The following is a 25,632-nucleotide window of genomic DNA, read 5'->3' on the forward strand; positions in this document are numbered from 1 at the left end:
TCGTGATAATGTGTTAACGTAAATCTATCTATCAGGACTAATTTCCCTCTGCTATGAACGTTAAAAACTTTGTTTAGACAAATGATTTATTTTGAATATTAATATATAGAAATCATCCATAAAAATGATCAAACATGCGAAGAGGGGAATCCGAGTATGAGTACTGAAGACTTTTCCCACGACTCTCGAAATAACTATGTTTGAGTTTCTTTTTACCAAGTCTCTCGAAAAAGACTCGGTCGTAATTTCTTCTTCTTCAAATAATGTCTTAACTTAAGCAAGCCGCAATGCATATATAAACACACAATCCAATACACATTTTTCAAGAAACATACATAAATTCCACAACTACACACAATCCAAATATACTTTTGATATTCTCCTTCATCTTAAATATCGTTTCCAAGCTCGTCATTTTGTGAAATCATTCTCGTTTTTACACGAACGCAATAATGAGCGGCAAAACATCGATCACTAGCAGGTCAGACGAATTTCAAAGGCAGATAGATCATAAAGAGATGCCTCGAGATCACCAAATTGAAAGGCACACTCATATTCACACGACGCGTTACCGAGGGGGCAGTCTAGTTGAGGAGGTCATCGAGAAGCTTGAGAGATTCAAAGTACGTACGGTTAACATCTTGGTGGGAGGAGAAGATGACGAACAGAAGAAATAAAACAATTACCAAATATTCAAATTCATTCATTCATTCATTTCTAACCAACAAGACTATTTACCTATTCATTGGTCTTCTTTTTATTTTGAAGCTATTTAAAAGGTGAAATAGTGTTTTAATGGGTTGTATGGGTTACGAAGGCTGCAAGTTTTTTCTTTCTTTTTTTCTTTTTTATAGTTTTAAATACCCAAATAGTTCAAATGTATGTAATATGCATGAATGCATCAATTTCTTTCATACGTATGAAAATGTTACCCTTAAATAACCTGTTGGAACTTGGAACATATGTAATTTTGATGTACAAATTCGGATGATTTGCTTTGTTTTCAAGCATCTTTATAGTTCAGAATAAATTCAAAACTCTAAAGTTTTGATTTAACTAGAATGCAAAATATATTCATTTATAATATTTAAAAACTGTAACCTAAAAGAAAAGTTATTTTTGGTTCGGTTTCGCATTTACAACTTCCAAATCATATTTGATCAAATAGAAAAATGTTTCATAAACATAACCATTTAAATGATGATAATAAAGTAAAAAATAGGTACATATGTCTCAAAAAGACACATATATATGAGTAATCAAATTAAAAGGTAAAATACATATTGAAAAAAATCAGCAAGCTTATGATTCGACTAAGACTCGTTTCCATAACCATCTTGTGTTTTTTCCTCACCAAACCCATTTAGCTCCTCTCCTTTTCTTTTCTTTTTTTTCGTTTTTTCTTTTCCCATTCTGCTAACTAGGCTATGCATATCCTCAAGTATTTGTAAGATTGTTTGCATATATTTTATTATATTATCCGCTTGCTAGGGTTATATATACATTATGCATATTGTAACTTTTTTTCATTAAACTTTATGTGCCGAAGTTCAAACTATATCAAAATTTCAATTGCTATATACTAGAAGTGGTGGTCAAATATATTACAAGTAGAATTATTTCATGACATTGACCATTATATGTATATTTTTAAAACTCCTAGAAAATCCCACAATTCAAATGGCTTCATACTTATGTCAGGTCACGGTTCAAAATGGTTTCGTGTTTTCTTATATATAAATAATGATTGTTTATCATGTCTATATTAGACATATTTAATTAGTATATCAATCATATTAGACATATTTAATTAGTATATCAACCATACCAAGCCCTACGAAAATTGTATCCATCTGTAAAATAAACAAATGAGTATCAGTCAAGGCATTGACTATTCATTACATTTGGCATTACATCAGACTAGATAAGATTGTAAATTGAGAATAATTTAAAGACAAAAACTTAATACAGTACGACCTTATATTACGGTCTTAACGGGCCTAACCATGCATACAATGCATCACTAGACACCATATTTATTTATTTCATACATACATATATAGAAACACACAAAATCACATATTTATATGGTTGGTTTGTTTAACTATCATGGAAAATTCCACAAGTAATCGTCTCCTCCAGGAAAACCATCAGCGTCGTAAGCAGCATCAAAGACAGTAGGACGAGGGGGGCTAAGAAGCATTCCTTCAGCCATATTCATGAGCACATTAGGCATGTCGAATACCAAATCCTCGTCCATGAATCCATTCATATTTGTATTATCATAACTACTATTCATGCAAGCCACACCACTTGTTTGGCTGTTATTATTTGCCATAACAATCGCATCCCTAGCAGCACCAAAAGCAGCAGCGGCCGAAGCGGCTGCTGCTTGGATGTCTGCTGGAGACATGGAGGTTGGGGCAGGCAAAGAGGAAACTGAGTTTGGGAAGTTGAGCTCAGCTTGACTGCCTTTGAGGGCTAGAGCTGCCACGTCATAGGCTATTGCCGCCATCTCGGGGGTAGAGAATGTTCCTAACCAGATACGGTTAGGTTTTCTCGGCTCACGGATCTCAGAAACCCATTTGTTTGAGTTCTTTCGCTGCCTTACTCCCCTGTACAAAGGGTGGCGGCCGCCATTGTCTTTGGAGGTTCCTTGCATATTGATAATGAGTATTAGGGTTTTGAGTAGAGAAGAGTGATGAGTTTGAGGAAGGAGAGGAAGAGATCGAAGCCATTTTATGGTGCAGTTAAGTTAGTTGGAGAGTGAAGTACGTAGTGAAGAGTGAAGAGAAGAGAGTGAAGAAAGTGCAAACCAGTTAGAAAATGGTTTGGGAGGAATTGATCACAGCTTAGAGATGATGAAGCTAAAGCTGTAAAGACAGCTTTTTAATTGCTCCTCTTGTTGGATATCGCGTTTTTTTGGGTGGTGGCCAATTAAGTTGCAAATGATGTATATATGTTTCTATCTAAAGTGGTCGTTTTCGCCATCACAGGTTCATGAAAATACATGTGTTCTCATGATCTTGACACCACTTTATTGAAAACACTTCAATAAAAATTAAAATTATCTACTTCATTTGTGTGATTTACAATATTTTTGGTATAATTTTGTGTTATTTACATATTGTGAAACTGTATTTCAATGTTGCTATATATACACTCCATGTCCAGGGGTATAAACCACAACTTCTCCAATGTCATAATAAGACTATAATGTATATATGTATTTCCTATATATTGCTTACTTTGGGGTTAATGGTTATTTCAGAATAGAAATGAATATAGAGTTGACTTGGTGAAGGGTCGGATATTTATAGAATAATCACATCGAAAAGTGTCTTAGAAATGCTAAGAAGAAGTTAGTGTGTGATTGCTGTTTCGTTTGGGTCAATTTCTTTGAGGCTTTATCATCCCCACTAGACATTAATATAATGTAATAGATTTTCTAGATTATTCTCATTCAAACTTGTCAAATCGATTAGGGTAAGAAATCCATTTCATGTCTCGATATACCGTGGAATCTTTGTTCCCACCATAGATGTATGTGTGTGAAAAAAGAAATTCACCTAATTAAATCAAATTTTCTCTATCACCTACGTCTGCTGGTGCGTGCCGGTTGGCACTTGATCTACTAGGCTGTCGGATATCTATGTAAAAATCAAGCATAAACATTGTAAACTAATTAATTAAACTTGATTAACAGAAAATAAATCAGAACAAGTACTAGATTCATATGCTAACTAATGTATTGGCTACAAATACCACTTAATTTGAATCTATAACTAACCCACGGTGTAGTAAATACTTGGTTTCATTATAGTTTCCCAAAGTCTAAGTGAAAGTTGTGGTGTCTATACTATTTGTTCTCAAAGTCTCCAAGTATGGTGTCTATATGTTCTCAAAGTCTCTCAATTCTCAGATATTTTGTTGTTGTAACTAACGAAAAATCAAAACTAATTATTCTATTGACTACGTAGAGAATGATTCTAATAAATATATATATATATATATATATATATATTTTAATAATGGTAAGCTAGCTTTAATGCTTGCCTAACAAAAGCTTTTTGTGTATATAAAATACATTGTCTAGTAAAAATTTTGCTTTTGATCTTACTTCTTATGCCATAAATTAATTACTAGGTAGAATGTTAACTATATTATTAAAGCAGTCGGTAAATCCTTTCAACGTAGAAATAGTGGTGATATCAAAGGATTCCAAAAAGTTTGCAAGTAGATCACTGATACAAAAGAAAAAAAGAATATGTACATATTTCGTTTTGATTGAATAAATACAACATTCAAAAGAAAAGAGTTTTCTAATGCTAAAAAATATGGATGTTGAAATGTGTAAGCATGGTTGGTAGCCTCACTGGCCTGTTCTTCTGTTGTGCCAGGAGGCCTTTTAGAGATTGTATGTTACCTTTGGGTTTCAAAGTTGGGAGTCCAAAATATTTCGATGATCTTTTCTATTTTCTTGAGTTTGGTAGACATTATGAACTATACAACCGCCCAAATGTCGTCACTATTGATAATGTTAAATTATAACCCAACAAGCTAATATTCATTTTTAAAAAGGCTTCATAAGAACACAAAGACCTCATAAAAAAGTATAAACGGGGTTCTTTGGTGCCACCACTCTTCTAAACAAAACACCAAACAAAAAACAGAGAAAGTGAAAGCAAGAACATAAACGATGATATAAAAACTACGATCCTCAGCCTCTTTCTTCAGTACTTGTAATCCTTAACGTGAAGGCTCTCAGCTGCACCTTCACCGAGCTTAGCATCACCCTTGTAAGCACCAAGTGTTGCTTCAGAGTTAGCTTTGCATCTGACCAAGAACGCTTCTTGAGCCTTCTTCACATTCTCCTCTTTTCCTCCCCAAGTCTTCAAAGTGCTCTGCTGCAACGCCCTTCCAAAGGAGAAAGACAACGACCAAGGCTTCTTTGTCTTCAACTGGTTCATCGCGTTAAGGTTTCTTGTCGCCTCTTCCTCGCTCTGTCCACCAGACAAGAACACTATGGCTGGAACAGCAGCTGGAACTGTCCTCTGAAGAGCACGGACAGTGTGCTCAGCAATCACCTCTGGTGCAACCTTCGCACTCTCTGATCCTGGAGTAACCATGTTAGGTTTCAAGAGTGTTCCTTCTAGCAAGACATGGTGATCACTCAGAGCCTTGTAGCAAGCTGCAAGAACACGCTCTGTCACCGCGGCACACTTCTGAATGTCATGAGAGCCATCAACAAGAATCTCAGGCTCCACAATCGGCACAAGACCGTTCTCCTGACAAATGACAGCATACCTAGCCAATCCATAAGCGTTCTCATGGATAGCTAACTGAGATGGCTCATTAACACCAATCTTAAGAACCGCACGCCACTTGGCGAAACGAGCACCAGCCTCGTAGTATTTCTTGCAACGGTCACCAAGACCATCAAGACCTTGAGTAGTAGTCTCACCATTGGTTCCAGCAAGCTCAACGGTACCCTTATCAACCTTAATACCAGGCAAAACTCCTGCACTCTTCAACATATCAACAAAAGGCGTACCTGCATCACAACCAAAATCAACCCCAATCAAAGTCAACGATGATACACAGATTCAGACATATAGCGATGTTAAACTGTCAATTACCATCAGAGCTCTTCTGGTAAAGAGTTTCTTCAAAGAGGATAACACCACTGAGGCAAGGAAGAGCTCCAGGAGTAGTGAAGAGAAGCTCACGAAGAGCACGTCTGTTGGATTCAACGTTCTCAACGTTGATGCTAGCGAGACGTTTCCCAATAGTACCAGTTGATTCATCTGCCGCAAGGATACCTTTTCCAGGTGTTCCGATGTAAGCAGCGTTAGCAATCAGCTCATCTGCAAGAGCAAAACCCAAAAATTAGACTCGTATAGTCAGATCACTTAAACAACTAGTCCAAAGCCTTTATATAAACCTCAAAAACGTTAAACCGTAAGACCTAAAAACCAAATCGAAGACAGCTAAAATCATTCTGATGTGCGTGATCGGATAATCTATCAATTTTTAGTGCAGAAGACGAGATCGCATCAAAGTAGCACCGTATCAACGAAGAATCCAAACTTGTGACACAAATTAATATCGATTGTGCAGAAAATTGATAAACAGAGTACTGAGAAAGAGAGATGAAGTGTTACCGGCGAATTTGGAGGTGAAGGAAGACATGGTTGAAGAAGAATCGATTTGGTGAAGAAAGTTGGATAAAGAAAGGATGATGATGATGATGATGATGAAGATGATGGTGAATTTTGAGTTATATAGGAGAGAGTGATGGTAGCTTCCAGAAGATATTTTGGACTCTTCTCCAAGGTAAGCTTTTTCAGCCGTTGGATTGTTTATACTTTCTATGGGCCGTTTTTACTACTTCCGTGATTACTGGTTTGTAACTCTAATATTATAGTAACTTCTACCACGTTCTATTTAAGGTGTGACTTCGGCCTCACTACGGCCCATTGTAGCCCAATAATATTCCTCAGGTAAAATGATTCAATTTTTGTTTCCCTTGAAAAAAATTGTGTTTACAAAATGAGAAGTGAAGACTTTGAGATCTTGGAACCAAAAATTTAGAATTGATATTTATGTGAGACTGTGAGTAGTCTAATTCGGACAATGAATCATCAAATTCATTGTATCAATTCTTTTCAAGTATTTTTCAGAATTTCAACTTCTAGTGTTTTTATTTATTCATGAATTCTTTCTTGTTTATTTTCTATCCTGCCTTTTGAATTTTATCCCCTAGCTGCACTTTTTATTTTGTTTGTTTGTTTGAATTTTCAATTTTGTTGCAATGTCCTTTCCATTTCTTTTTTTGGAAATATCGAAAATGCTCCTATCATCATCATTGTCATAAACAAAAGTTAATAACTTTAGAAGATATTATTAGGCTATTAAATTAGGTACATTTATTTTAGAAGATAACAAAAATTATGTACATTTTATCTTATGCATAGTTTGCCATCCACGGTTTTGAATATAAATTTTAGTTTTGATGAACACAATTTGAATATCTCTTGCATTCTCACGAACATTTGGCAGAGAAAAAACACAAAAACATTTGATCTAATCAACCTATCAGATATACCTAAATGCAACACAAAATATTCTTAAAATTAAAATTTCAGACAACGAAGAGTTATGTTAAAATGTTTATTTGTTTATTTGGTCACTTTTTAGAGGCACAAATGATAAGTGAAAACGAATGTTTCTCATCTCTAGAACCAATATTCTTCTTCATCTCACTCTCTTGTTCATCTTCATCAATCCATAATCTACTATCCAAACCACTCCTCCTCCTAAACATAAACACAGCACACGGAGGAGTAGACGATGAAGTTGAAGAAGACGATGACGACGACGCCGTTTTAGACGATGAACTAGTCGAAACAGACGACAACGTTTCTTTGTAGAACCAGTCGTGTAAATCCCACATCATGTCTATAAGCATTCCATCGAAAAACATGGTTTGATTCCCTCTAAAGTTCCACTTAAGCTTCTTCACCGAAAACACTTTCCTCTTATCAACATAAACCGACATCGTTTCAGGACTTTTCACTTTCCATAAATACCCTTCCTCTCCTCCTCCTCCTCCTCCTCCGCCGCATTGAATCTGTATCTCGTGTTTCCTTCCGACGTCGGAGAATTGAGCTTTCGTCGTGAGCCAACAAGTTCCAGAGAATCTCTCCGTTTTTGAGACTCGCCACGACGACGATGATGACGTGTCTCGCTCGTGGTCAACGTCGCCGACTCCGAGGGTAATCTCGGAATTTACAACGACGACGACGAAGAATCTTCTTATTGGTTCAGGTCCGTTGTTTTCGTACTCTGCTTCCGATAGATCCCAGAGGATCTCGGCGTTGAGTGAACCGGAGGAAGAAGTCAACTTTCTTGATCCTTTAGGTTTTCTGAGTGAAACAGAGTATGATTTCGGCGGCGTTGAGATGACGACGGTGAGATTATCCGACCAGGTGAGTGAAACAGAGACGGGTTTGTCGGAAGATGGGAGATTGGATCTATAAGTGGTGGTTACTGTGTCGGGGATTGAAGGAGGTAATGTCGGAGATATATAGGAATGATTCGATGGACCTGAACAATATGTATCTGATACTTTAATGGCGTGTTCACTGTAACAAGCCGCGAGACCTCTCATGGTTTTCTAACAGAAAGGGTTTGTTTTTTTCTCGGGAAGGTTAGAAAGGAAGAAACTTTACAGAGGAAAAGGTTATAGATTTTTGGTTTTGGATGCTATACGTGTGAATAAAGAGAGATACTTGAAGTTGAAGGAAGGAAGAACATTTTTTGTGGTCTTTGGAGGGAGAGAAAGTTTTGTGTGGAAAAGGAGCAAAATGAAGTTTAGAGATTCTGTCTTGGGAGATTAGGAACGACGTGGAAGAACATAAGACATGACAGAGAGATTTTTTACCGGGAAACTAAAAGATAAAGAAACTTGGTGGAGAAATAATATTAGTTAGGGCTTTATGTATTTTTTGGTACGGAAGTTGCAGAGAAGAAATGGAAGAAAGTGATGAATTCTTCTTTGTCCTTGGCGTTTGGATATGTGTTTCATTCGGCCATGTGAAGATGTCTCTCTTCTCTTCTGACTTTTTGAGTTTCGTCTGGTCTATTATATGGATTGGTGTTTTTTTTTATTGTTACTCTTGTTGAAAATGTAAAATTTAAATACGAATCCATCATTAAATGTAAGTTAGATGTGGAAAAGATGAGCTAACGACAAGAGATTTGCAGAAATGAAATTTAGATATTTTGTACCATGTTCCTTGCATTATCAACATTTATGAATTTTAAACTCTTCTCTTCCCCTTGATATCTTTCTTTTGCTGATACAATGCTTGATAGTCAATTTTGTTTAATGTGAAACTATCTAGAAATGATGTGTTTTTAAAATTCATTTTATAATTGAATCATATTTATCGATCGGCCAAAAATATTACTTAGACAGTTAGACCACTTTACTTATGTATCAACAATTTAGTTTTCGATAACATGTCAAGGTTTATGAGTTTCGAACTCAAAGTCTCAAACATCAACTGCAAGTGGAAAATTCTCATAAGGTCGTTAAAGAACTGTCTTTATAAAAAACCCAAGGAACGGACATTAGATAGCTCTTTCAATTGTCCAAAAAAAGAAAAAAAGATGGCTCTTTCGTTATGTATTTAAATGAATTGCCACTGCTTCTACGATTAAAATCATTAATTAGTATTACTATAACATAATTCATGGAAACAAGATTAAATATATATTGTTGCAAACAAACAAATGAACTTAAATAATACGTTGACCTGATTTATACAGCTTAGGTTGTAATAAGATGTGTGTGTTTGGTATTTTCTTATAGTCGTTAATTAAAGGAAAATACAAGATAGTATTCCAAATGACGTCTTCGAAAGTAAGAAAAAGTATGCAGTCGTGCAAAATAGAACACGAGATGTGAATAGACTTGACCCTTAACTGATATATTCTAGACATCTTTAATTTCACGTAAAATCTTAGGTTCTAAACATAATTAAAGAGAAACTAAGATTAGAAACTGAAAAGAAAAAAAAGAGTCCATCACGAGGAAAAAATAAAGAAGACAAGAAACGAAACATGATAAATGAACAAAAAGGAACAAATCACATCTTGGACTTGTATTTCTCTGAGTGTTATAAAATTTGAGAAATGGCATCATGAGTCATCAAGACGGACGAATTGAAAACAAATCGAGTCTATTTTTAAAAACAAACACAATTGGATAAGCTCATTAAAGCTTACAAGTCAATCATCTTACCTACAACAACATCAAAACAATGATAATTAAATCTCCTTTTCCACAATTTATAGTTATTCAAAAACAGGGTTGATGTGGCTATTTAGTTAAAACACATGTTTGGAAGACTTGTCTCATTCATGCTCGGAAAGTTTCAGTCGATCGTGCTATTGGATATATCATATATGTGCCCTACTTAGCATTAATATTTTCATTAGATAAATAATTGTAAATGAACAAGGGTTTACATTTGTTAATCTGCTACATGCCGCCAATGTATAAAATACCATTTTCGGATGTTGTCCTTTATTTGGCCAAATATTGACCATTTCCATTGGTAACAAACTTTGTATCCACAATGACGTTCTCAAAAGTTTGCAATTGAAAGTAATGACTAGTTGCTTATTCAAGAAAGTTTGCTTATGCTGATACCACATTAATTTTGATGAGCTTCTTGTTCACGTGAAAATTGAGTTTTCCTAAAAGCAAGGAACAGCGAAGAAATAGAGACCGTCCTCTGCTTTTTTTCTAGCCTACTCTCTCCCACCTACACATTCATTACAAGACTCACTAATTAACTCTCACACCTTTTGCATTTTTCTCCCTCCAATAAATGTTAATTTTGCTCTTTCCCCAATCTGCAAGCAAGTCAAGGGTTCATATAATAAAAAGCAACTCCCATTCTACGAGGATTCACATGATAACCACAACCACCCTCAAATAAGAGATATGACAACATAAATCTTTCAAACAGAAATAGTAATTGCTAAGTTCTATATATGGTCTCATGGCTTTGCGTTGGATGTTCAAGAGACGTTAACGTGACAAATCTGTGTTTCACTTTCATAAGAAACCCGCATATTCTTTTGTGACACACGAAAGAAAGGCATAGAATATGGAAATGTCCGATATTGGGAAGGCCTCTTTGCTCTTTTTGTATTTGTATATGATGAAAAAGGAGAGACAAATAAGAAAAAATAAAATTAAAAATGCTGCACATCTTTTTTCCTTAACTCAAAAGCTCGACACTTTTCTACAAAACTAGCATCATGAGGAACTCAGAGGAATCACGAACCTGTTTCCTCTGTGATGCCACTTCTTCCTCCACCATAGGTCTTTATATGGAGGCTACTCAACAATTTCCTAGCAAAATAGGAACCGAACGAGAAACAAACACGTAAAGGTGGATTCATGCAGGATTAAAGAACAAAGTTTGAGATCAGAGAGCCCTAGAATGACCAAAAGTCGCAAATTGACTAGAGCTACAAGTTACCTGCTTGATTGCAATTCCAACTTCCAAGCTCTGCAATGAACTCGTGGTCAGACAACCTGTATGGACGATAGGACCACTGGCCTCACTGTTGGCTGGAGGATTGGTCAGGTAAGAAGCTCCCTTGAACATCCATTGAGCCATTTCTTGACTGAAATAATCCTCAAATACTTCTCCACATAATATACATGCGCATTGGGTCTCATCAGCAGCTACGGCTTGACAATCCTCAATAGCACTCTCAGGTTCACTCAGAACTTCTTCATATTCAGGTTCTAACTCTCCCGCTTTTGCTGCTATCCAGTTATCAACCTTTGGAAACCAAACCCTACATTTACTGTTTGTGCCACTTAACTCGAGCTTCTTCTTATCATGCAGCTCCATGTGCCTATCAAGTTCTTCCTTTTGTTTAAGGCGAACGCTGCAGGAGGTGCAGAGATGGGGAAGGTCATCGAATAGACTACTAATGACCGAAGGGTGAAGTTCACGGATTTTGTCCGCCCTAAACTTCAATCCTATGAGGTCCTTGGGTTCAGATTTTGATGTTTCAGATGGTGCAGCTAACCCTTTTACCTTAGGGGCAGTAGATGGCCCCTTCACCAAAACAGATGGCTGAGCATCTGCTGGAACCACAGATACAGACATAGAGCTATTGGTGGAATGATCAGGACTGTGTTCCTGCGTTATGGAAGGAGCCGATGGCAGCTCTGTCTTCGAAGCAGATATCAAGCCCTTCGAAACTAAAGAGCTTAAGAGGCATGAAAGAGGATCTGAGGCCTTACTTTTCTCTTTTGACGTTTGTACTGAGGTGATGCCAGTAAGAGACGCTGCACATGAGACAAGTGGTGCGGAGGATTGTTCAACTTTTAAACGAGCTAATAAATTGTCAGTAGCCAATGAAATTGGCAAAGTCTTAGGCTTAGAGGCTGCTGGCAGGGTTAGTGCCCCCGGGTTGACCTCATCATGACTTTCCTCCTTGATCGCACCACATGTTGAATTATTAGAAAGGATTCCACTCTTCATGACAGCTTCTAGCAAATCACTCATGTTGGGTTGTCCTGTAGCTTCTGAGGCAAGAGTAAGGCCTGGGGCATTTTCAGCTGCTGACTTAGAGTCAAAGATTTCCACTGGTAGTTCACGCATATTTGTGTTTTTAAACTGACTACTTGAAGATGGGAGCCGTACAGAGTCATCCCTGGGAACATTTTGTTTTGCTGGAAACCGGGAAGCCCTAGGATCACGTTGGGGGAGTGAGTGAGCTCTTCTAACATCTTGCTTGGTCACATTCTGTTTAGAAGTTGAATCATGTAAAGGCGATTGTCTATCTGACCCAGATCCTGAGCTTGGCAAAATTCCAGAGCTTGCAACCCTTGGTTGAGGCTGAATTCCCTTTCTAGTTGCAGTCGAGGTTGCATTGGTAGAAGAAAACGCCCAGTGCCCAATACTACTTGGATCTTTTTGCTCGCTGGAATATGAATTTGTTGAATTCGCTGGGTCAAACCTTGGGTCGAGAGCTGAAAACCTTGGTCGTTTTAAGAGGTGGTTTTCAGATTCCTACAAGATGGGAGATGGTTAAAAGCTAACAAATTAAAATGAGATACATCACAATAAAAAGGAATGCAAATTACTATCATAGCTTACCAGTCTCTCTGATTCATCTGGTGCATGAAGCTCGTTCTTTGGGTTGATAGTGGCTACATCAGTTTCGGATAACCTTGAGTGCATATCCCACATAAACTCTTCTTCCTCAGAGTTTTTCCAACTATCATAAGGCACACCTATATTTCTACTGGGACCACTTGATTCCAAATTTTCTACTCTAGCCGTAGCATAGTTGGAAGTTCTGCTTTTGGAATGTAACCCATCCCTTTGGTCAGAAATCAGATCAGGATCCCTGTTCGTAGCTCCGTACCATTGTTTCTCACATCCGTCATCAGTAATCCTTGAACCAACATTCTTAATCACCGATCTAGAGTTATGTGGTAGATCAGAAGCATAATCATATTCCCCTGCTATTGACTCGATATCTTTCTCGTAGAGGGGCTCACTAAGTAAATCTCTTTGAGGTCGCCGAATGTTCTGAATTCGACACACAATCAGTGGAAAGCACTTAGGTAAAAAAACTGTAACCATGCCAAGGAAAAATCATCTTACATTTACTTTAGCTGGACCTACCCACGAGCCTCCAGATGCTATGCTTGAAACTCTCTCCAGTCTATCTGAATCCCTAGTCAAATTGGGTGCGGTCTCTGGGACATCAGTAACCATTCCTTTTGTCTGCAAAGAAAACCGACAAATACTCAGGGAAATTTTAATAAAGTCGATAAGTAGCCTCTACCTATATCCAGAAACCCAGGACCCTTTGAAAGAAATTGATTGCTATCTAAACCGAAAAAGAAATGTTCCCTACATTTGTGAACACTTAGAACAGAGAAATGTTTAGTACTCCTGAAGGTTACATTTATGAACACTTAGAACAGCGAAATCTCTAGTAGAGCTGAAGGTTAGGGTGTATCATCACTAATAACTTTCAGTGGCTGCAAGTTTACTTTGGTCATTGCTTACCCGTCCCGACTGCTGAAGGCGCTGCCTTTCTAGATACTTGGGATTCACATGGATGCTATGTGGTGGGCGCTGAGATTGCGGCTCAGCTCTGGCTGTGGATACAACAGCTGCTGAACCATCACTTTTAGCATTAAAGCCAAGTTCTTTCTCAATAAGCTGAAGTGTTTGCGGATGAAAGACTCCTTTCCAGGTTCCAAAAAGATGCCGCATGTTAGAATGCATAGGAGGGTCAACTTGCCTGTAAGCCTTAACAAAAACCTTCAGAGAAGTAAAAAGAGGGTGATCAGAGATGAATTTGCTAGGAAAAAAACATTCTATAACCATGACTATCAACAAAGCACCAAACCTCAGGCAGCCTGGCACCAAAGTACTTAATGTAATCCCTTCCGATGTTCTTCACAATGCTGTCTAACAGGTACAGTGTTGGCAGCTTCTGATCACTTGGTACCTGCATGATATTCTTCAAATCAGATAACCCAGAAGAAAAAAGGCCAATTTGATCTCATAGAGAGTAACATCGAGATTTCCACATGAGCCTCTAAAGGTAATGAAAGAAATCAATAACTTAAAGTAGAATCAAAAGCACAGACCAAGATGACATTCAAGCTAATACTAACACATATTCTGACAACTAGAAATCCAACAATAGACACAGATAACCATTAGACGATGTAAACAACACTGCAATAGCAATTCTTGTCTTCACTCTCCACACAGACTTGATGGATCAGGCTCCTTCTATTGAGTGCTTCCTTGCTACCCAAAGACTGAATAAAAGTTGACTTGGCTTTGTGGAGAGCATGCGGTAAGCAGAAACCGCCAACAGAAAATCCAACCTCAATAAAAACAGAGCTTATGAAAGCCCTTGCTAAATGGTAAAGTGAGATACAAAAAACTCTAACGCTGATAAAGAGACTACACACTCATATAACCAAAACTCAGTACAATCACATGATGAGCTGATATATGCATTCTTGATATATGAACATGAACAAAATGGTTGCATGGGCAACAGCTATTTTTTAGATTGTTAACAACATTGTGTCAGTACTATGAACTTTGTTTCAAAGAAATGATTTGCGACTTGATGAAGAAATATAAAAACACATAGATCCCAGAAAAGGATACTAGGGTTGATTCAAAAAACTCAATTTCTCATTGAACCTCGTATACAGATAACACAAATCTCAACCACCACCTTTTACCTTATTCCCCTTATATCGTACAATTATTATTACTCAAACAAGAATTTGAGAACTAAAGCACGGATTATAACAACAAAACAGTGGGCATGAAAACTGGGTGTTCACCTCGAGGATGTTGTTGCAAATGGCGGTTACGACGGCTTTAGCAGCATGAACATTCTCTCCAGCAATTATTGTAAGGTTCGTTATTATCGGCTTCGAGTTGAAAGTGAGCTCAGCCAGTGCAGACTTGTACTGATTCACAAGCTCATAATGTGGATGAACCGGCTGTGGCTGGTAAGCCTCTCGGCTCGGATCACTGACAATACTACTCTCAGTTTCTCTACCACTAACTCGAAACCTTGACGAAGCAGGTGGCACTGTCACCGCCGTAGCCGTACCAAGCGTTCTCTGCGACAAAAACTGCCGCGCGTTGGAATTAACAGGCCGGATTGATTCCTCGCTGAGCCTGGGTTTCTTCATCGGACCTGGATCTCTGGATCTATCAAACGGTCTACGAGGATTCTCCATTCCAAAGAACTATACAATACAAGAGGTACGCAAATAATGCCCTAAATTAAACCTAATCGGCAAAAATCGATTGCAGTGACAACAAATCCTCGTTAGAGGGGAATTCAGAGCATTACAACAATCAGTAACCCTAAGTTACAATCTAAAAATTGAGATGCATAACGCGATTCTGCGAAGAAGACGGAGAAGATAGAAGGAATGCTTCGAATTCGGCAAAAATGTCAGAGAGTTTGGACAATCTCCGATCAATTAGGGTTGTGAATTGGGGATTTTATGGAGACGAGACAAAAAAAAGTTGAAGATCGGAGCTGGTTCCAAAAATATTTAGGCCCATTTAATGACCCACATTCCATGTATAATAGGCCCATCATCTAATATTTGACAACAATAGAATTCTTTGGTCCGGTTGAACTATCTGATTTAAACCAAGTTAAGTGAGATCCTCCACATATCGAACCAGATCTTGATTCAGGTAACCAAAAGCTAACCGTAAATTCAGATATAAACCAAACGAAGGGAACAGAGAGTTTACACAGCTACGGGTCTGTTTTTTGTGACAAGTGTTTGATACAAATTTAAGACGAAACTAAAATGGGATTTAGAAACCTTGTACAACTCTAGGACTGTTAACTTTACGTTTTCACTTTCTTACATTAACTAGATTGGAACAGTGTGCTCTCTCACTCTTAACCATAAGCTTGTATTTGTTTGCTTGCCAACGGATTAGGCGAGGTTAGCTTGTTGTCCCTTCAGTTTGCTCGCCGGGAAGTGCAATCTTGCAATCAAAGGCTTCGGTCCCCTCGTCTTTCGATCAAATCCACGTACACATACGTACCCTACATAATATCAAAAGATAAGTTATGTTTCAGAACAAGAAGAAACTGCTTAATACAAAATGTACCTTTCCAAAAGCAAGCCTGTATCTTCTCAGTTGATAAACCTGAGAAAAATAGAGCTCAAGTGGTTAGAACAACTTTCTTTTATATAAACAATCGCATCACAATCCAATAAAGAAAATCTTATACCTTTGAATATCGTAGGAACAGAGGTACCAAAATAGACCGTTCTTCGAGGTAATTCCCATATCAATTCCCTTGGGACATTGATTGGGTTTAGGCTGGATGCATGATCCGCAAACACCTGTATCAATAGAATACATCACAAGTTTCAATGCAAATAATTAAAATGAAAGAGTTGGAGTTATTGGAGTTCAAGTCTTACCTCATTTACTTGAAAGTACGTTCCATTTAGAGGAAAACTACCCCTCATCGCTGTTCTACAAGGAATCTGTACAATTTACAACATATTAATCTGTAGAAAACATAAGTGTAGTAAGCCGCATAAGGAGATTGATGCAACTACTTACCAAAATTGTCCCTCTCACAATTTGAGATCTAGTCTCCTTGATGCTGTTGCAGGAGAAACAAGTCTCCTCGTCACAAAGCATACCATTTGCTTGGAATATGCACGTACTAACAGACGGTTGAATAGAATCAGCCGTCTCACCTGTTGAATAACACATCGATTAAAGATACCGATTTGATTTCATGATTAAAAGATATGCAAATCATTAAATTACCTGGCGTCCATATAGCAAGCAAATAAGAACATGGATCATCAGGTTCTCTCTTTTCCAACTGCCACAAGAAATCACAAACAGCTAGTCAGATTTTACAATATAGACAGCACTCTATACGGCATGTGTCCTTATCCAGTTAGCTCACATACCTGAGCTAGAAGAGGATGCTCGTCTGGAAGTTCGTAACTGCAAGATACGGGAAAAGAAACAAGTTATGGCATAGCCTGTAATTATTGGGAAGTTTGTCTGCTTTCCAACTTACGAGTTCATGCTTGGTCAATCACTTAAATATTCTACTCTGTTCAAGCTTTAATAATTTTGAAAAATGTGTTTCTGATTTCATTTTTAACCTAAGAACGAAGAAAAACAGAGAAAAATGGATTCTTACACTCGGTGTTCTGTCCTTAACTGGCTGATATTCTTGAGCTTAGGCATTGGAAGAGAAGCAGTTTCAGCAGTAAGTGCAACTAAAGCGCTGGACATGTTTCCGTCTTGAAGTTCCTTGTTGTGTTCCATTATCTTCTTCAAGTTACTGGTAAATGCATCCATGTTTAGCCTGATGGTAGGAATTTCTTCTGGATCCTCAAAAAACGCCTCCTCTATGTCAGCTATTGATACTTCTGCGGTTTCTGGCTCCGGTGAAGCAGGCTCTTCGATGATTGGTTCACAACATGTGACCTTTTTTGCTGGTTCTGAGTGCTGTACTACTTCAGACCCTTGCTCTCTCTGGAATGGCTCTGGCAGGTGTAGAGGCAAAGGGTTTTTATCAGGTGTCCCCATACCTTTCTCTGTACTTGGTAAAGCAAGCCTTGCACTGTAAAACAAATGAATGTTACTAAATTTTCTGTAATGATGATTCAGAGCTTCGTTTAGATACAGACCAATTCTCATTTAACTGGGTTATATTTTAACAAGGACTTTCCTCATAGAGTCATAGTGGTACTAAAGGTTTAAGAGAACATGTTGTAGCACCTTGCAAACGCACTGGCAAAATGTCTGCATTCTCCTTTCATCGGACATGCATTGCAATTAGGTTTGCTCTTTGTGCAAAAGACCTGATACAATAATCAAGCAGATTACAAACCTCATCATGTGAGCTGATTTTGACATACGTATATATGTATTTCTTTAATACATACCTTTCCAAAAGTAATCATCTGGTAGTGCAACTCATACCTGTGAGATAATAGGGTATTAAACTAATGAATAAGTGTATTAGACTGAGGCATGAAAAAAAAAAAGTTAGTGATAAACATCATTCTTACAATGTTTTTTGGTCGAGTTTGCAGAGACGGGGCCAAAGATACTTTTGAATAGATTCAAGCATAGGATACCTAGACAAACCAAACCTCAGATGTATTAAGTAACAAATTACAATTTCCAAGTAGGACCATTTTGAAAAGTGCTTACATTTCCAGAAGATGCAACTGAAGTGACTCTGGGAGCGGCTGAAGGGGCACCCATCCAAGTCTGACGGCTATGCGCCCAACATTTGTATCAACCTGTCAATAAATTAAGTTCATGCATCATATAATTCACTTTTTATAGGGACAGAAACAAAAGTTTGATCCTTGCTTACTGGAAAGGCAAGATGGTGAAGTGTTAGAAGCCGCACACACTCCACACTTTTCAGTCCCAATCCGTTAAAGCTCAGAAGATATTCTCTGCAGGGTTTTGTAATATACGAGAGTACATAATTCATTATTAAGTCACTAAAACTGCCAAAGTAGTAATCTTTGTATAGGTTAATAAAGAAGAAATAAAATGCTTCGTCTTTCAAACTTACTTTGCTTTATCTGGTGGAACATCTCTCAACCATTCAAGATCGATACTTCCATGGTCATTTACCAGTCGATCAAGGAAGCCCTGCATGATTTTCATGTTCAGAGTCAAATACTTAAAATGAATGTTATCACGAAATTTAGCCACTAAATTTTTACCTGTATACGTTCTGCAAGTTTATGGTTCATCCCGCGACTCTTGATTGTTTCAGCAACTTCCTTAACATCTGCTGCTCGTATTGCCTTCCAATCCACGGTGTCCATTGTACTTCTTGTTTTTTCTCTAATTCCTGCTCTAGCTTGGGCTTCTCTTCTTAAACAATCCCAGTCAAACGCTTTTTTTTCCTCCTTCAAAACCTTTTTCCCTTTTTCTTTTAAGGTAGGTTTCTGACAACTCAAAACATCCCCATCTTGCTGAGAGCAACAACCAGGTTCACTACTATCAACAGAGGATTTTGTGGGCTCTTTCATTGACTGGAAACCCTTAATTTCTGAGCTACAATCACCCGGAGACATATTTGGTGATACTTGATTGGAATCTTCTAGAGAGACTTGTACCCCCTGTAGGAGCTTCATAAAGGAAGTACGATACTCTCCTTCTAAGTCGATCTCTGAGCTTGATCCTGCTCTCTCTGTATTTTGAGGAGCATCAGACACCATCGAATGTTGACATGTAAGTGCAGAATCTTCAGATGGAAACAGGTTCAGGACACGACACTTCTCATCCGTCTTATCAACCTCTACACTTGAGCCTTTTCGATCTGAATCAACATACTCCTTTGAATCCGTGGTTTTGTCAACTGATTCATGGGCTGAGATGGCAATCTCACTACTGCTTCTGGAGGTTTCATTGCTAGGTACATAATCCTTCTCCTCATCAGGCTGTGTATTTTTCAAAGTAACAGAACTGTGATTGTGATCGGGTGGGCTTGACATCGTTTCCTCTGAGTCCAAGTACGTTATTTGAATAGAAGGCATCGAGCTTGTTCCAGCGTCAAAGTTACTGCTCGGTACAAAAGGGACAGGGAACTGGGAAGCCAACGACATGAAAGCCGAACTACAAGGAGTAAAAAACATCAAAGCAAGTTAGTTTTGTGACTTTTTGCTGTCTTGGATTTAGTTTGACATAGAATTATGTAAGAGCTTGTACCTTGAGAGATGGTCTGAAACATTTTGAGTGAGAAATACTCCAACAACAGAATCCACGACGGATCCCTTCCAAGGCGTAAAACGTCGATCCCCTGTTAGAAACCAAAGACCATAACAAGAAGCAGTAGCTGAGACATACTAATTGAAACCATGTGGTTAGAACAGAAACACATAAAAGGACAAGTGTGGTGTATAACCTTGTACAAGGTGCATCCTTGCAATAAATGAGTCAGCTCGTCCTCGAAACACATTACGTTCTTCCTCCCACCATTTCGCCTTCTGCTCGTCTGATCCGTCAACACCTTCGCTATTAATATTCTCCAATAGCAGTTTCCACACTCTGTCTGTCTCATCGTCTAGATCAACCTTTGGTCGTGGGCGTGGTTTTTTAACAGGAGTTACAGGCACAATTGCTCCAGCGCCACCACCAAAGAGTACAATCTGGCTATTCATTGTGTAAGGAACGAGAGCAGTTTCAGAATGCTCCCTGTTGATGTCTAATAGACGCAATAGCTCACTGATTGTTTCGATCGAGTTACGTCGTTTCCAAAGTTCATCTGGAGAAAGACCTGCAGGAATCAAACATCATCATTATCAAGAAATAGTCTGCATTTAACAGATTCAAAAAAACAAAGAAATATAGTTCTGTATCTATTCATTACCAGTAAATGAAGGTGGAAAACGGCAAAGATTCGGAAGAAGATTTTTCTGTTTGGTTTGTGATTTCTCAGACTTGGTTGGCTTCTTTTTGCTCACAGTCACCCGCGTATCAACAAGAATCTTATTATTTTGCTGTGGCTTGCTACAATATCCTGAGGTTAAATGCTCAGGAACTTCCACAAGTTTATTCATTGAAGACAAATTCCGGAATCGAGCATGGCCTGTTGTTTTCTTCTTGATCGGCGTGTCTATCTTATCCGAGAGAACATTTAGCTCAGACTCTTGCCTTCCTTGAAAGATACCTTCTCGTCTTTCTTCAACGGTTAGGACTCTATTAGCACTGAGCTGAGATGTGGAACTGTAGCACGTAGCGTGAAAGGCAGAAACATAATTGTGCTGTTGTCCAGAGAATACTTTGCTGCAAATGGCATCATATCTCATCCCTCCCTGTTGCAAGTTTGGGGAATACAACCAATGCATTTTCTGGTAGTCACATTGCTCATCATACTGAATCCCTGATAGATTCATGTCGCAACAAGTTGGTCCTTGTCTTCTCTTTGCAGCTTGCGCCATCGAAATATCGACTTCTTCTAGATTACTGCCATTTTTCTTTGGTTGAACTCCCTTTCTTTTACCTTGGCTGCGCTTTCTCTTGGGCGTGCTAGGAGCCGAAAGAAGGCAATCTTTTAACTCTTGATTCCCAGAATCTAACTGCTTCTCTTGAAGAGCTGATTCCATCTCACCTGCTTCTCTAATGTCACCGTTGGTCTGGTTTTCTCCATTTTCGGCTTCAAAATCCAAGACTCGTCTACAGAGCCTCTTAGGACGAGTTGAAGTTTCAACAGCTGCTGATGATTCAACCGGAGTAGCGTCTTGATCCTTACTGACTTCAACCTTCTTCCGCACATATTTCCTCTTTGGTGTTTTGCTTTCTTGACCATCGGTGACAACAGACTTCCTCGGAGCTCGTGGTTTAGGCTCCCTCTTGGGTTTAGCTTCTCTACGAACCTTTGGCCGATGCTTCTTCCTCTTAGGTTTTTCAGGAGTCTTGAGGATCTGTTCAGCAACATTGTTACTCACTGAGCTCAAACTCTCCACTTCTTCAGTACCTTTTTGCATAACCTCTGTGTTTCCTACATTGAGAATCACATCTTTCTCAGTCCAACTCAAACAGAATCAAAATTTGACAAAGCGATTTCATTTCTCATGAGACCAGAATCAAAATCCCCTCTTACTTGTAGGTATTGGAGTCTGACCAGAGAATATGAGGGATGCAGTGTTAGCTAGAGCAAGCAAATCCCCAAAAGACAAGTGATCAAGACCACTCATATCCTTGTTCCCAACAAATCTCCTGCATGCATCAATACCTTACTTAACCAATTACCCATCACTACTCTTTGAAATTTCTCAACTTTAGAACAAAAAAGCACAAACCTTTCCTCCAATTGACTGCTATGATATTGATCCTCCACCGTGTATGGGCAGATCGGTGAAAATGGCTTCATGGGTGTCTGAGGAATCCATGGAGGTTGTTGAAAGCTGCTTTCTTCTCTCCTCTGTTTCTCCATTTCTGACTCTATTTTTACTTTTCTTCACTCTTACTTAAATCAGAACCATTTGAGAAAAAGCTTGGAACTTTCTATTTTTTCCACTGCAAAAAGTTCAATAATTTCTTCAATAAAAGAGATCACCAATTTTTTTTAAAAATCACGATTTTATAAAATGATCAGATCCACTTTTTTCTGGGGTTTTAGAGAAAGAGAGATCTCCGGAAGTCATTGATTTTGGGTGAGTGGCGACATGAACGATTAATCCGTTCGTTAGGTGAAAGAGAGACTTTTTAGATTCACAACAAAATGTAAAAAAAAGTAAGAAAAAAACAAAATTCATTACCAGTAGAATCAATGGTTATGGTGGTGATGGAGAGAGTTAGTTCGGTGGTAGCTATGAGAGGATAAGATCACTGATGCTTCGTTTCTTCTCTTGGAATCGATGAAGTTAAAGAGTAATATAGAAAAAGCTTTTTTGGCCTAACGTATAAAGAAGAGGATATAACATGTGTTGTTGTGTGTTTCACTATTTTTCATAACCGTTTGTTTATGTAGGGCGAAAGTTCGTTTGGTTGGCGGGAAAAGTTTTACGGAATTTTATTTTAAAAATAATGATTCTTTTCTACAAAATCTCCTAGACTATGGGAAAGATGATTTAAAAAGTTAATAATATTGTCGTTGTTATCGTCATCGTCATCATCGTCTTTTCTGTTATCTTTTTCTCTTTAAAATTTCGTATTTTTTCTCGTTTACGTAACTATTTAAAATTATATGAACTAACTAATTTTATAATTAATAGAAATTATAAAATAATCTTAATTTTGCTTTAGATATAAAATAATTAGAACTTTATTTATAAATTTATCATCAAATTATGATTTAAACAAATAACATGTTATGTAATCCACGTTTATAATTTTGATCAATAATATATTATTTTGCTAATTTTTACGTAATCTCATAAATTTACACGTTTTCGTTTACATATGCAGAAGTTAAATGATTCGTTTTAGAATTATTATTTTCCACTGATATGGGAGCTAGTGTAGTAGAGTGATTATTAGGCTAGTTGCCCAACGAGTCTTTCGTTTTTGATCATTCCAAATGTTTTAGTCTAGTACGATAGGAGTCAAAATACTGCACCATATGTGTGAAACTGTGAATGTGTGTGAAAAAAAGAGTAATTAGTGTGCTAACCTTTGATTTCCTGTCATGCAAGAAACCTTCAAAGAGACGTACATGAGAAATGAGTATTGTAAATCATTTATTTCATGGACTTGGTTGGAATCTTAGTGAATCGTTGTTGTCAATCTTAACAACTTGTTGGATTGGTTATGAGCCTATGACTTATGACTTATGAGTGAGTCAATGGTGGTCATAACCTAATGATTGGGTTATGAGCAAAGAAATTTGGAATTTGTAAAAAAAAAAAAAAAAATCAAGAGCTTTTTTGTGTGGACATATCTATCCTAGAAACTGAGACGAATAATAGTGGATAAAAAGTTGGGAACGGATTATTCGAATGTTTAAAACTATTATTGAAAACAATACAACTAAATATGGTACAAAAGTAAACGAATTCGTATAGCTAAACCTAATTCAAATTACGAAGCTAATCCATACTTGGATCCTAAACGCTTTTACTTTTACTTACGGTTTCTTTTTCAAAAAAGTTTTTACAAATTTGGGTTTGTCTTATGAAGATTATGGCAGAAGAGACTGATCAAAAGTGAATGCCTAATTCGGTTTAATCCATTCAAGTTTATCTTAAACAATGAAACTGACCATGAAAGTGAATTCAAAGACCAAATCAAAGAAAAATTAAACTGATTTAGTTGTAATATTGGTATTGAATTAAACTATAAATAGAAATAACCAAACATATAACCACAAAAGAAGACTATTTATATAAATATATGAGTTGGAAGTCATTTTTGGACTATTATATAAGATCTAATTATCACACGACGTGTGGATGTATGGTTAGCAGAGTTGTGTTCAGAGAGTTCGATAAAGCCATCACTCCAAACATACAAAATATCCATACATTGATCCACCAATATAACCGGCTGTGTGCCAAGCAAAGTGAAGCTTAGGCCTAACTAGGGTTCTCAAAAGTTCAAAATATAAAAAATATTTTGGCGTCGACCTTAAAGTCCTTGCTTCATCGACTATAGTCTAAAGCCGGCATGCCTAAAAACCTCATATAAATCGTCGCTTGTTACTCGATCATACTCTGTAACTATAAATATCCTGATCTTAATTATAACTTGAAATACTACTAATCTACGAATCTATCATGTAACCTGTTTACTAGTTTTTATTTAATATAATCAAGGAGATAGGTCACTTGAAAACAAAGACGCCACGCTTGTATCTCAATCCATACTTCTATTTTTTGTCTTATGATATGGTATCATTCACGTAGTTTATATATTAAAAAAAAAAAAATATCATTCCCATAGTTCTTAGTTCTTTGTTTTATTCATAATTTTATAATATTGGCCTTCCCAAAAATTTGGGTAAGGTCTTGGACATTACAAAGATCCAACATATACAAAAATAAATAATCAAAAAAATCTTTGTATGACTGGAGATAATGATCGGATCTTGCTGAAGACCGGAAACAGAGAATCAGAGCAATAGTACCAGCGGATACAAGACCCACGACTTCGCTGATTTGTTTTCTCATAACATGTTTGTGATTATTTTCTGATTTAAGCGTCGAAAGATTTTTTTATCCCATAAGGTCAATCCTCTCAAGCGGTGGCAGGAGATTCCCGTTTCACGCACTGTGTGAGACGTGTGAATGACATAGCTCTCGCTTACCATCCACGTCTCATGTATCAGATTCATTCAACTCTTTTACTCATTCACCATGCATGAAAAGTATAAATTACATTGAATTTTAGCAAAGCACTTAATTCTTATCTTATTATAATCCTATTTTACATGCACACGTTATAATGTTATGATATTATAATACATTTTGTATCGACATGATATTATCCATATAAACAATGGTGAAACTTAACTCAAAGAGACAAATACCATATTGTGATTTCATGCAAACTGAGATAGTGCCAAGTGGAAGCCAAGTGCCATCTTTCGATCTTAAACATGTCACATAGAAGAAGACTACAATAACCCACTTAATAAGTATAAACTTTATTTATTAATGCATGACTTTTTCAACTGTTCCTTTCCCCATGCAATATTGATCTATCTTTTGGATCATTGTTTATAAAAGTTCACTTAGAACATTCATTCTAGAAAGTATATAAGTCGATTCTTTTGATGAACAAACTCCAACGAGAAAGGTTCTTTATATATACTCCTAATAATGGTGATAACGTAGAATATACATATTGTTTACGCCAATTCGCCAAACAATTCACTCCTTAAAATGACCTCTGATAAATAAAATCGACTAATATAAACCTTATCTACTAATGACACCAACTAATAACACCCATTTAGGGTAATCCTCATTTATTAAACATAGCTTACTACCTAACAACAATAACAGAATTATTGTTCTATTAATCTTCTTTTTTAATTTTGGGTTGAGTG

The 25,632-nt window shown here is 37.2% G+C and overlaps 6 protein-coding genes and 1 long non-coding RNA gene across 10 annotated transcripts; 2 read left to right on the top strand and 5 right to left on the bottom strand.

Annotated features, from left to right (window-relative positions):
* The first annotated feature begins 342 nt into the window (after positions 1-342).
* On the top strand, positions 343-722 carry AT2G36440 (uncharacterized protein). Its single transcript, NM_129201.2, has one exon. The coding sequence runs from the start codon at positions 453-455 to the stop codon at positions 675-677; it is 225 nt and encodes a 74-aa protein (NP_181185.1). The 5' UTR covers positions 343-452; the 3' UTR covers positions 678-722.
* Positions 723-2,107: 1,385 nt separating this feature from the next.
* On the bottom strand, positions 2,108-2,662 carry HRD (Integrase-type DNA-binding superfamily protein; the record flags this gene model as incomplete). Its single annotated transcript, NM_129202.1, has 1 exon — positions 2,108-2,662. One exon carries the CDS (start codon positions 2,660-2,662, stop codon positions 2,108-2,110), a length of 555 nt encoding a protein of 184 aa, NP_181186.1.
* A 1,755-nt stretch (positions 2,663-4,417) lies between these two features.
* On the bottom strand, positions 4,418-6,559 carry FBA6 (Aldolase superfamily protein). 3 transcript variants are annotated; one of them, NM_129203.3, is made up of 3 exons: positions 6,165-6,559; positions 5,640-5,867; positions 4,418-5,554 (listed from the first exon to the last, which is right to left on the bottom strand). In NM_129203.3, exons 1-3 carry the CDS (start codon positions 6,190-6,192, stop codon positions 4,734-4,736), a joined length of 1,077 nt encoding a protein of 358 aa, NP_181187.1. In that variant the 5' UTR covers positions 6,193-6,559; the 3' UTR covers positions 4,418-4,733. The 3 variants fall into 3 exon arrangements, with proteins under 3 accessions (NP_181187.1, NP_001118453.1, NP_001318364.1); NM_001124981.1 differs by having other exon boundaries at positions 4,506-5,867; positions 6,165-6,319; NM_001336598.1 differs by having other exon boundaries at positions 4,506-5,867; positions 5,945-6,319.
* A 312-nt stretch (positions 6,560-6,871) lies between these two features.
* On the bottom strand, positions 6,872-8,831 carry AT2G36470 (DUF868 family protein, putative (DUF868)). Its single transcript, NM_129204.3, has one exon. The coding sequence runs from the start codon at positions 8,171-8,173 to the stop codon at positions 7,190-7,192; it is 984 nt and encodes a 327-aa protein (NP_565847.1). The 5' UTR covers positions 8,174-8,831; the 3' UTR covers positions 6,872-7,189.
* A 1,840-nt stretch (positions 8,832-10,671) lies between these two features.
* On the bottom strand, positions 10,672-15,614 carry AT2G36480 (pre-mRNA cleavage complex 2 Pcf11-like protein). Of its 2 annotated transcripts, NM_001336600.1 has the most exons (8): positions 14,936-15,614; positions 13,972-14,073; positions 13,626-13,883; positions 13,215-13,337; positions 12,702-13,139; positions 11,064-12,614; positions 10,866-10,933; positions 10,672-10,720 (listed from the first exon to the last, which is right to left on the bottom strand). In NM_001336600.1, exons 1-7 carry the CDS (start codon positions 15,338-15,340, stop codon positions 10,919-10,921), a joined length of 2,892 nt encoding a protein of 963 aa, NP_001318366.1. In that variant the 5' UTR covers positions 15,341-15,614; the 3' UTR covers positions 10,672-10,720; positions 10,866-10,918. The 2 variants fall into 2 exon arrangements, with proteins under 2 accessions (NP_001318366.1, NP_001318365.1); NM_001336599.1 differs by having other exon boundaries at positions 10,672-10,933.
* AT2G08800 lies at positions 14,352-14,585 on the top strand. The gene has a single exon (NR_140411.1). It is a non-coding gene; the product is annotated as an other RNA (long non-coding RNA).
* A 97-nt stretch (positions 15,615-15,711) lies between the features above and the next one.
* DML1 (demeter-like 1) lies at positions 15,712-22,612 on the bottom strand. The gene is made up of 21 exons (NM_129207.5): positions 22,403-22,612; positions 21,944-22,160; positions 21,745-21,860; positions 20,512-21,642; positions 20,047-20,418; positions 19,851-19,941; positions 18,860-19,757; positions 18,706-18,785; positions 18,499-18,583; positions 18,330-18,421; positions 18,185-18,253; positions 18,059-18,095; positions 17,892-17,974; positions 17,308-17,733; positions 17,069-17,105; positions 16,920-16,977; positions 16,707-16,846; positions 16,562-16,627; positions 16,366-16,480; positions 16,242-16,280; positions 15,712-16,176 (listed from the first exon to the last, which is right to left on the bottom strand). Exons 2-21 carry the CDS (start codon positions 22,075-22,077, stop codon positions 16,064-16,066), a joined length of 4,182 nt encoding a protein of 1,393 aa, NP_181190.3. The 5' UTR covers positions 22,078-22,160; positions 22,403-22,612; the 3' UTR covers positions 15,712-16,063.
* Positions 22,613-25,632: the final 3,020 nt, after the last annotated feature.

Source organism: Arabidopsis thaliana, chromosome 2, assembly GCF_000001735.4.
Source record: "Arabidopsis thaliana chromosome 2, partial sequence".
NCBI classification, from domain to species: Eukaryota; Viridiplantae; Streptophyta; class Magnoliopsida; order Brassicales; family Brassicaceae; genus Arabidopsis; species Arabidopsis thaliana.